The 12,387-nt window shown below is 37.8% G+C and overlaps 1 protein-coding gene across 2 annotated transcripts in view; it reads left to right on the plus strand.

Annotated features, from left to right (window-relative positions):
* Nucleotides 1-12,387, plus strand: part of eif4g3b (eukaryotic translation initiation factor 4 gamma, 3b) — a 40,405-nt gene that overhangs the window by 3,164 nt on the left and 24,854 nt on the right. For both annotated transcript variants that reach the window (XM_039652060.2, XM_089124078.1), the window contains exons 2-5: nucleotides 836-929; nucleotides 5,264-5,431; nucleotides 9,460-9,552; nucleotides 9,838-9,870. In XM_039652060.2, coding sequence (XP_039507994.2) covers nucleotides 836-929; nucleotides 5,264-5,431; nucleotides 9,460-9,552; nucleotides 9,838-9,870 — 388 coding nt within the window. The remainder of the gene's footprint in view (nucleotides 1-835; nucleotides 930-5,263; nucleotides 5,432-9,459; nucleotides 9,553-9,837; nucleotides 9,871-12,387) is intronic.

Here is a 12,387-nt window from a genome sequence, read left to right on the forward strand (position 1 = left end):
GAGCAGGGATTGACACTAACCGTTTCAAAGTCTAAAATATTTTTATTAATGTGAAAAAATGTATCTCATTTAAAAAGCATGTTTTAAATAAATCGGCATAAACAATCAAAGGTGAAGTAAGTTATCTATTTGGATAAATTATTTGTGATCATTTATCATTTAGAAAGTTTGAAAGTGATAAATTACTGTATGGCAGTTTTTATGTGTTTATAGTTGTGTATTATAGATGTATTATTCTGGCTATTACTGTTTTATAAATAAATTGATATAAATGAATATTTAAAAATATAATTGTATATTTCTTTCTGACATACACTACCATTCAGAAGTTTGGAAAAAATAATACTTAATACTTTTATTCAACAAGCCTGCAATAAATTAATCAAACCTAGGGCAGTAAAAACATTTATGAAAAAAAAAAAAAAATATATATATATATATATATATATATATATAATCAAATATATGCAGCCTTGGTGAGCATAAGAGACTTATTTTAATTAAAATAAAAAAACATGGTAAAAAATCTTACAGACCCCAAGAATTTGAACTGTAGTGCGTGCTGGTAAAAAAAATATTTTTTAATGGGGCCGGTGAAAATATTTGTAGGCCAAACCGAGGAGGAAAAATACGGATCTGTCATGCAGAACAGTTCTAGGTTATATATCTTTGGAAAAACAAGCTAATTAGCTCATTTGCATGTGGATAAATGTGATGGTTTGACTCTGTCACCTCTTTTCATTCTGATGTTACTGCGCTTGAACAGTTTCCTTCATGCATCATGTGTGTTCTCCCATCTTGTTGCTGTGTTTGGCCTTAAGTACTTTCTTCCCAGAGTTTTCCTTAATATCCACCCTAGGATTCCAAGAGTGCCGCCTCCCCAGGACGATCGAATCTACTCCCCGCAGCAAGTCACTGGTGTCTTCAATGTGAGTGTAACGATCTATTCCCCTTCTTTACATCTAAACCTGTCATGAGGCGGCTTTACCTTAGATGATCTGAAGCCTGCCCCTATCTACTGCAGTCATTTCTAAAGATATGACGAGTTCTTTTAAAGTATGCTTTATAGAAATTAAGCCATGTCCACATATTGTTTGATTTCTTGGAGACCAATGTCCGTGACACACCAAGCCGTCGGGTCTTCAAATAAAAATGTCTGTCAGGCTAGTTTTTGCAGTGTGTTCTAGTCTGGTTCACGTCGGCGGCTGTCCGCATGCTGAATCAGCATCTGGGCCATCATCAGTGAGACGGATCGCACTGGGGTGCGTTTCCTAAAAGCATCGTTAGCCAACTATGGTCGCAAGTTCCGTCGTTATCAGCATAGTTCAACAAATCGGTGTTTCCCCAAACCATCGTTCCAACGAACATTCGCAAACAGCATCGCAAAGTTGTGGGGTTTGAACGACAGCTCTCGACCTGTGGTTAGAGGCATCGTTTCTATATTGCATGACATTTGGAGGTAAATACTTATCTTGAGCAAAATAAGCCAGCTGACATTCAGTACAACCGGTGTCTTTTATTTAGAATGCATACAAATGGAATAAACGTCTTTTAGTTTGTCAAAAGATTGGAAGTAACGTGCTTGAAGAGTGCGCATGTGCGAACGTGCTCTACTATCTAAGAACGAGCCAAATATTGAGTCTGGTAATAAAGCAAAACAACTCTGAACAATTAGAAATAGTCCTCAGATGACATGTCTGTAATCTAACAAATCTAGCGTTAATTGGATCTCAAATTGTTCCATTAAAAGTAGTTATTAACTGTTACTCCACCACGCGCGAAACTTTGCGACAGTGGGTTTCGGTAAACAGTCGTGACTAGCTAGTTGATTTCTCCAACGATGCATCGTACTATGGTAGTGAAGCAGTGAGCTACGTCGTTGTACGGGAAACGCACCCCAGATTGGCTGTTTTCGAACGAGAATGAAAGCGAGCAAACAAGTCAAGTCGGCACACACAGAACAGAAGGCTGCACTAATTTAATGTCATCTTACATGAGCACTCCAGTATGTCAATATTTTCATAACAACATGAGCCTTCTGGAATGAAGATCAGCATGATTGATATTCAAAATGGTAAGCAAGCACTGCTTTGTTTGCAGTTTGTGTATCTGCAGTCTTAGTTTCGGTTTCCCTTTTTGAATGACGAATATAGACTATTGATACCTGCTGATATTGACTGTTATTCATTACATACAGGTGCAGAACGTACTTAATAGTTGAAAGTCAGCTATAGTCCTTTTGGTGTGTTCAAGTGGAACTTTTTTTGGCCCAGACGCAGCTGACGCAAGGCGACAACACAGTCGGCTTTCGTCACCGCTAGTTCTTTGACGTCGGCTCGGTGTGTCACGGCCTTAACTTGGGATCTGACCAAGTTACCCTGTCTCTGCAGATGTCCTGTAACAATGTATTATTTGACACCCAACTGCACTACCACCATGTGTACTGGTGGAAACTGTTTACCATAGCTATAGCTAAGTAGATAAGGATATGCGAGGGCTCCAAAATAAAAGTTCTCTCTTTTAATGTTTCCACTCATTTTGAAAATTGATTGACTTTTGGCCAAATTGTTTTAGTTTTTTCAACTTCCAGAAATTTGGTTAACTGAAAATTTGGCCAAAATTGCTTTCTTACTAGTTAAGAGTCCAATGAGTCATAATCCAGAGACTGTCTCTTTGTGGTCTTTACACACACACACACACACACACACACACACACACACACACACACACACACACACACACACACACACACACACACACACACACACACACTAACTACTGTTCAAAGGTCTCTTATGCTTATAGAACAGCATTTATTAAAAAAATGTTGGTAACATTATAAATATTCACTGTCACTTTTAAACAGTGTAATGCATCTTTGTTGAATGTGTATAACTTTTCTTTAAGAAAAAAATCTCACTGACCTCAAACTTTTTAACAGAAGTGTATACATCCAGGGGACGTGGGAAATACCTCGATCACATTTAGAAATTTTAATGAAAGCACTAATATATTATACAGTGTGTTTATAAAATTAAGGTTGCAGATTTTTAGTAAAAAAAAAATCACAATGAAGGGCAAAAATCAAAAAGTCAAAAATTATCCATAGTTACAATTTCATAATATTTTATTCTTGGCTTATGTAGTATGGTTTTAAAAGTATTTGACATAAATGAAGGGCATGCAGATTTTTTTTATATATATAAATATCTTAGGAAAAAAACACTCTTATAAAGTAAAAATGTGGCAATCAATTCCAGAGTGCAAATATTCCCCTTTAATAGGAAAATTGATTTCTGGCAACTGGCTGGAGTGACGTGAGTTTGAGAGAGCAGGACTAATGATGTTTGAACAGTACTGAGGGAAGTGAACGGGTGGGGTGCTTTTTTTTTCTGCTGAGCTGGTCTTTCTCCTGTTCCTGCTTCCTGTGTTGGGTCAGAAAGCCAGTCATTCTGGGAGCCACAGGGCTGTGTGTGATTTCACCCACCCCTCCTTAGTACAGCAGCACCCCACCCTGGAAAAGCCCAGGCTGTTGGGTAAGCTGTGTAATCCCTGCAAATAACTGGGTCATTCTCCACCTGCTGATGTTGCCTGGGAAAGCAGGAAAGCCAGTCATGCGGAGTTCCAGGTGTTCAGTTCAGAACTGACTGATGGTCATTGGATTGGTGGTGTCGAACCACAAGCTCCTTCCAGAGGAACACGTCTGGCTCTCAGATGGCCGTATTTTAGCCATCAGAGTGGGTAAAATCTGTGCGCTCTCTGTTTGAAGCCTTTGATCGGCAAGGAAGACAACAGGACTGCACGTTTCCTGTTTTCTTTAATGAGTTATGGAGTTGCTTCTGCTACAGCCCCTCACTGTGCAACCAGCAAGATAATCTCATTATCAGTTTCTGGCCCACATTTACAAGTTATAATTACAGCAGCAACTTTGAAAAGTCAGGGAGAATTGACAATGACACTTACTCCCTCCAATCCCTATGATGGAGCTGCTGCTGTAATGAGTGTTCACAGGAGAATTTCATGTGGTGACTGACTACAAGATTGTCTATAGTACACAGGAATATGGGTTTTGTTCATAGTTAATTAATCAGTGACCATGAGGAAAAGCTGCCTCGGACCATGGTGTTAAAATCGATGTAATGTAAAATAATGTTAACCAATAGCCAAATAGCTATTGATTTGTTTGGGATTGCTGTTGCCGCTAAATATACATTACTGTTCAGTAAGCTTTATTCATTTTAATGTTATTATTATAATTCAAGTAAATGCTGTTCGTCCTGGAAAAAAAGTATTCCGTTTTTCTTGAAAAATATTAAGCAGCACAAATGTTTTCAATATTAATAATAAGAAGAAATGTTTCTTGAGCATCAAATCAGCATATTAGAATGATTTATGAGGGATCATGACACTGAAGATTCAGCTTTGTCGTCACAGGAGTAAATGACGTTTTAAAATATATTAGAGAACAGTTATTTTAAATTATATCACAATGTTACATTCTTTTTGATCAAATAAACGCAGCCTTGAGATAAATAAACGCAGAAAGAGGCTTCTTTCGAAAACGCAAGCGTTAAAACTATAGCGTAGCTAATTGTGGTACATATTAAGGAACAGAAAGTTAAAACAATAGCAAATAAATATCAGTTTGAAATATCATTCTCTTTGGGAGATGTTGTAACAAAGACTTAAAGGAGTAGTTCACTTTAAAATGAAAATTACCCCATGATTGCATGACCCCTGCCCATCACCCCATCCTAGGTGTATATGACTTTCAGACAAATACAATCGGAGTTATATTAATAAACACCCTGACGCTTCCAAGCTTTATAAATCACTTTAGACTCAAGTTGAATCTGTATGTTTGTTTGGCCCGAAGCTAATTAATTTTACTTTTTAAAGTTTTACATATGAATATTTTTCTTTAACTCATCACTTTGCTTCAGAAGGCCTTTATTAACCCCCCGGAGCCACCACATGGCTTCGGGTGCTCAGGGTGTTTATTATTATTTAATAATATGCTGTTAAGGGTATTCTTAAGCCTCTTCAAATATGAGGTTGCAGGAGAGAATTAATCCTCTAAACTAGGTTTTTGGCCACTTCTGGTATTTTCAATTCAGCCAGTTCCAATGCTTCTTTTTTTATTTTTTTTTATTTGGTAACCTGTCATGTTACCGAAGTAAAATGAAGTTTACGAGTGCCATTTCATGTTGATTTCAAAAACAGTGACTCTTCAAGTGTTGACAATTTTCTTTTGTTTTCTCAGGTACAGAGATCCCCATATACAGCACATGAAATCAACAAGGGACGCCCTAACCTAGCGGCCACACCGCCAGGTCATGCCTCCTCCCCTGGACTCTCTCAGGTATCAGTTTCAACAGTATCCACTGCGCATCTGTATGGTCACCCTAAAGGATGGGAGGCAGGAGGAGGGGTGAGTCTGCACCCACCTGAGTGTTTGTATGGTTGGTAGGGCTGGGCAATGTTTTGAATTATTTGTAATGTTAATAAAATATAAATAAAGTAAGCAACATTCTGAATACTGCAAAGATTTTATTGCAGTTTTAATTTGACTTTTAAAGGAGTTCACTTAAATGAAAATTCTGCTATTTCACCCTGTTGATTTTGATTCATCTTCGAAACAGAAACAGTGTTTATTAAGTCCATTCCACCAAAACTTTTACACATCAAACATTTCATAAATACTTTTAATCCAAGGCTTTAATCCAAGTATTCTAAAGAGATATTATCATTTTATGTGATTTGAGCAAGTACGGTTTATCATATTTGATGTGCTGCTCTATGTATTTGTGTTGATCAGTGTTATACATAAATGAAAGCCTAAATAAAATATCTTCATCATTTATAAAAATCAATGATAGAATTTTTGGTGAACTTACCCTCTAAGTCTAAATATTAGTGGGTGCTACTTGTGTCCTGCAAGTGTTTGCAAAACATTTTGAATCTGGTGCCATTTGGTCAAATTGATGGGTCCTTTGATTTTAAAAAGATACCACTATTCAAGCCAGTTTGAAGAAAATACATAAATATTGTGATAACAAATCCTGTCAAAAGCTTTAAATACCGCTCTAAATACTGAGAATTTTGTGTTTTTTTTAGCTGTTTTGCCCAGCCTTAATGCCTTCAGCCACTGTTATTCAATAGATCACTGTTTGGTTGTCTTTTTCTGACAGATACATTACACACAGATTAAAAAATGAGGTCAGTAGGACGGTATTTCAGATGCAAATATCGAGGATTTCCTATGAAACATTGATATATCACTGATTACCGTGGTTAATCATTTCTGATCTATAAAAACACTGATTTCTTAGGCTTTAAAGCCGAGTGTGTTTCCTTGGGTTAAGGCGGATTTGATCGGTTTTCTGCACTCGGTGAAACCTGACTGCAGATAGGATTGTAAGTTTACATAATCTTCGTGAACCTGAACAGAAAGCAGGGCATCTTACTGCGATGATTAAATAAAGCTGGCGAACTAATAAGATGCTTGACATATAGTCATTGCTAGACTCCTCTCTCTGCTGTGATGTTGGTCTGTATTGTTGATACTTGTTTGAGACCCAGCTTATCTGGGTATGCCGCATGTTCTCTTTCATAATTAGCCTGCGGGGAAGTTATTGCTTGTTTGTCATAGTGTAAGTATGCACATTACCGGTGTGCAGAGGTCCACCAAACTCGTGCCCTGTCACGCAAACACACACACAGCCAACATTCACGCTGTGCCCGGTGGACTCTGCCACAGGAATAGAAAGTCTGTCAGGGTGACTCAGCTGTTCTCAAGCTTGTTATCTGTCTAAGACCAGCGCTCACATTCCCACTCCACTCCTGCACCGCACTGCCGGCACAACTGCCTATTAATAGGCTAAGAGTGCTCTAAAGGCTAAACCTTAATCACCAATCTACCCTTTTCTCCATCAAAACATGTGCATGTGAATAAAGAGGAAGAATCGGTGTGGTTTGGGGATGTCAGAGGTGAATAGAGGCTATCTTCCTGCTGTCTAGGAGTTCGAGCTGGTTGACTGATTGTAACTTGGTATCGAACATGTTTTTTCTACTATGTGGGCGGCACTGTTTCTAGAGTGCAACTGGAATACTGCACTCAAAAAGTAGAATAATAGCAATCACATTTCGACTTCCTGCGGAGGTTTGTTGTGATGTGGCTGTGGCAGCACAGAGTCTGACAATTATAATTGAAGCTAATAACATCGACAGAGAGACGCTAAGTATTAAATCTTTTCACAATACAATCAAAGAACCATTGAACAATTAAAATTGTTCTGGCTGCATGCAAAACCAAACACAGCTTGATCATTGTAATCCTGATCCATGAATTAATGAGCAGTCTTTAATTTTTATAAAGACACGAACCCGTAATGGCAACAACGTCTCCATTACTCTTACGTAGATAAAAATAAACGGTAGTCTAAATAAATTAAATTCAAGTGATTAATTACGAAAGAAAGTGCGCATCAAATATACTAAACATGGAAGCTCAAATGTGCGTGTGACGCACTAGAACTGGCCTCATTGGTTCTCAAGCGTCACTCGCACACATTTGAGCTACTCACATGAAGCTGCATACCGCCACCTACGGTACAACACCTGCATGACAGCTGACGTAAAATAAAGGATTAAAGGATCGATAAGGCCTTGGATAGCCGATATCGATCGATTAAAAAAACTGCTTAATCGGCCCGATACCAATCCATGAGATCAGCTCAGGACAATCGCTACTACCATTTCGATAAGTGGAATTAAAGAATTATTATTATAGAATTATATATACAATATTGTTCCAATATTTATTTCCTCCAAGTTAAATTATATTAAATATATTATTGTATTTATGTTTGTGTGTATTTATTGAATGTTGAATCTGCATCTACCATGAAATTGTCCATAGATCTGAAATTGTGAAATATTAAATAACTATTTTCGTGTTTTAATATATTTAATGTCATTTATACCTGTGATGACAATGCTGAATTTTCAGCTGCCTATGTCTTCAGTGTCACGTGAAATTCAATTTTGGAACATGTTAAATTCTAGATTAAACTTCTAGTTTCCTTGTAGTAAAAGTATTTGAAGAGTTCAGATGCAAAAGCCTCTAAATGCCATTTGAAATGTTCTTCTAGAATGGTAATTTTTATCAAGCTTGTATATTTAAGTTCAGTAATTTCACTTAAATGGCAATTATTAGGTAATCTTCATTGCCATTTAAGTGAAATTACTGAACTTAAATATACAAGCTTGATAAAAATGATAATTTTAGAAGAAAATTTGAAATGGCACTTAGAGGCTTTTGCATCTGAACTCTTCATTTATAGATGTATTATTACAGATTGATCATAATCAGTGTCTAATAACCGTTCTCTCTGATTTCAAATAAAAAAAAAAGGGTCTAAAATAAGTCTTTACTTAATTTACTTTTGCATAAATCTTATTTGCTGGACTTATGTTTGATACATAAATATATCTGCATCAGCCATTAAAAACCCCATTCTGGGCTGCGTTTCCTGTACAACGATGTAGTTCATTTCTTCACTACCATAGTACGATGCATCGTTGGAGAAATCAACTAGCTAGTCACGACTGTGTCCCGAAACTCACTGTCGCAAAGTATCGTTCAACCACGTTGGTTTCGCACGTGATGGAGCTTTATTATCGCACATGCGCACGCACTCTTCAAACACGGTCCTTCAAATCTTTTGAAAAACTAAAAGACGTAAATTTCATTTGTATGTATTTTAAATAAAAAGCACCGGTAGTACTGAATGTCAGCTTGCTTATTTTGCTCAAGAGAAGGATTTATTACGTCCAAATGTGTTCCAATATAGAAACGATGCCTCTAAACACAGGTCGAGAGCTGTCGTTCAAACCACACAACTTTGCGATGCGGTTTGCGAATGTTCGTTGGAACGATAGTTTCAGGAAACACAGACTCGTTGAACTATCCTGGTAACGATGGAACTTGCGACCATAGTTGGCTAACGATGTTTTCGGGAAACGCACCCCTGGCTGACCACTGTTTAAAATAGTGGCATATTAGATGCCTGAAATAACAAAAATTTATAAATAGCTGTCAAAACTCTGTTCTGCCATCCTGTATGTTCAATATAGTCTGAACCCAGTGACACACAAATGCTCTGTCTGCACCCACTCATGTCTGCTCAGGACTACGCCTCTATTTCTCTCTCTCTTTCTCTGCCTTGAAGGCAGCGTTGAGGAGATGGCAGATTTGTCAGTGTCAGCAGACCGCAGTGTTTGCAGCGGCAGGGAGTGGACACATTCACTGTCACCCACACTTACGCAGCACGCGCTCACTCGGCTGTAGGGATTTTATCTGAGAAGGTAACACTAACATCAATCCTAACTGCTGTTTCTCCTCCTCCGCCGGTGGTCGTTCCACCTTGACCTGTGGGGGACTCCGTGACTCTGCAGTCTCCGTACACACTGGGGCAGAATGCCGGCACGACCCCTCTGGTCTACTCTTCGCCAAACCAACCAATGAACGCACAGCCTCAGAGCCGCCCGGTGAGTGTCCGTGACTTCATCATGATAACATGTAATCTTTTCAAATTAGACTTCTGCTTCCGTTCTACTAAGCGCTATGCTGTTGTTTATGGTGTGGTTTTTGATGATCAGGTGGTGCTGTGTGTATATGGTATATATAAGATGCCTTGCATCATTACTTCCTCTTTGGAAGTGCGCTGCATATGCCATGCACAGCTTGTGGTTTATGTGTTTTTGAGTGATCATTCTTACCTCTCGCTTCTTTTTTTCTCTCCTTCTGCCATGCCACTCTTTGCCTTCAATCAGTTTGCCACTGGGCCTCGTCCTACCCATCACCAGGTAATGTATGCAAATGCATGGCCATCTTTCACACATCTCTTAAGCTTTATTGTGTTTCTTAGACTAAAGTAATACATTGGTCCAGTTCGTTGCGATTATTCAGAGAGATTGTTTACAGCTCCAATACAGACTGGAAATTTGTCACCAGCCCTTTGACAATGTAGTTGGTGTTACCGGTGTTACACAGTGTTGAGTCGCAACACCGGTTTCATCATTTGCCCACTGCGGCACCGGAAAAAAATTTAACGCAATTACGCAGTATCTGTTTTTTCCGGGGTTACCCGTTGGTTAGCATTATGTGAATGCTTTTAAGACTAGTACTGTAAGTTCTGCCTTTTATACATACAGATACATATAGAAAGCGCTTATCAGTATCGAGTTCTCTTTCAGGCTTGAACAAACCGGAGCACACGCAAATTATGCCAAAATGTCGGATTTGTCGAGTGTCCTCCTAAGATCAGTCTTAAATGATTTGATTTGTGAGAAAATAGGACGAGTGCCAAATCGCGTCCCTGTCAGCAGTGGCTGGTCTCAAAGTGTCATTATGTTAATCAAAGAGACTAAATTACTCACTCAGGCTCGGCACCAGGAGGATTATCATACCGGTAGCCTAATAATCATGAATTCACTCCGCTATATTTAACACATTTTTGGCGAACGGCTTCTTCACCCAAAAGAAAAAACTCTTCATGAAGCGCACCATGGCATTTCTTAATGGATCGAGGTTGTTTCGTTAACTTCATGCTTTTCGTTAAATTCACCAGAGCTCAAAGCGCATGCGAGACTGCTGCGAGTAGTCAAACTTTTATTAATGAAACAGAAAATCAGAGGGAATCATTTCTTTAATGTATTTATTTATTTATTTTTTAAGTGGTTGGCCGGTCACACAGCTTTCATAGTTTTCAGTTACGTGACTGGTGCTTTTAAATTAGCTATTTAAATAGCCCTGCCGGTGATACCGGTAATACCGGTGTTGTCACACATCGGTAAAAACATCTTGAATTCAAGACCAAATTTGAAGGCCCTCCTATAAGGTTATACTGGTAATTAAGATTGTTAATATTTAAATCATTTTTAGACATTTATTGAGCCCCCGTAAGTTTAATTGCAAACAAACACTACGAAATGGAATTCAACCTGCGCTCATTTAATGTGATATTCACCCAAAAATAAAAATTGTCATTATTTACTCACCCTCATTTTTTCCAGTGGGGTCCAAAGCCCTTGAAAATTGTGTTTCGTAATTGTTTCGTAATTTAAACAGGTTTGAAAAGACATGAAGTTGATTAAATAATGACAAAAAATGTAACTTTTTGAGGTCACTGTCACTTTAATGACCCCCAATCAGTTGTAAACAATGATCCACCATGGTCATGCATTGTGACTTTGCAGAATTTAATACTTTGTTATTGATTCTGCCAAGTGATTTGTGGCAGTATCTTGCAATCCAGTTAGTCAGACAGCAATTTGTCTGAGGCAGATAAAGCAGCAAAACAGATGCGGCAATCTATCGTAGAAGAAAGTCATACAGGTTTTAAACAACATGAGAATGAATTAATGATGGTGAACTACCTTTATATTATCAAATGGCAACAAACTTCGGTCGTGTAGTGTGCTTAGTGTATTATAGGATGTGTTTACTACTCTGAGCTTAGGCTGTAGATCAAACGAGTGAATCCTTTTGTTCAGAAGTAATAGCCTGGTGTAGAGAGTATATCTATTCTGTAGTAGTCCATTGTAAGCTTTAGTATCTATACATGATCAACTACGATGTACTACATTTAGGGTGCCCCCGCTCTGTCTCTTGGAGCAGTGACAACACACACTGACAGAAACACACATTCAAAAATAAACATCTGGGAACACACTGTTCAGCATTGTGAAGTTCAGAAAAGTTTGTGTAATTTGTTGAAATATTCAATGTATAATTCTGCCTGAAAATGTGTCACAAAGTTGATACAGTAATGACCTTTTAATTGACATCTGAACTTTAAGGCTATGTATAAAGTTAAGGTCCGAATTTAAGGCTGAACAAGTGAACGTCCACCGTGTAACTGTAAAACATGGACCCCCAGTGTTTTTTGAAATAATAGTTCATCCAAAAATGAAAATTCATGTCATTCCAATCCTGTTTTCTTCCATGAAACAATTAAGGAGAAGTTTTTCTGCTTTCTTCCATAAAAATTAGATTGTGACCAAAGGCTCAAAAGAAGGAAGGAACAGATTAAGGCACCATTAGAGCAGTTAATACAACTTTCACTGAATCCTAGTCATATGCTAGCTTGATGTCTGCTTGAAATATCTCCTTATGTTTTATTGATAAAAGAATTATATTTTTGTGTGATTTTTTTCCCGTTTAAATAACCTAAATATGAGTCACACAACTACTTGTGAAATATTTCTGCTGCTGTTTTTACTAGTACATATATTTATTTTGGTAACATTTTATTTAACAGTGTCCTTCCTTGTTACATGTGGTCAACATAGTAATAATTATAAATTATAATTACATGCAGT

The sequence above is a fragment of the Pimephales promelas genome, chromosome 20, assembly GCF_988280905.1.
Source record: "Pimephales promelas chromosome 20, fPimPro1.hap1.1, whole genome shotgun sequence".
NCBI lineage: Eukaryota > Metazoa > Chordata > Actinopteri > Cypriniformes > Leuciscidae > Pimephales > Pimephales promelas.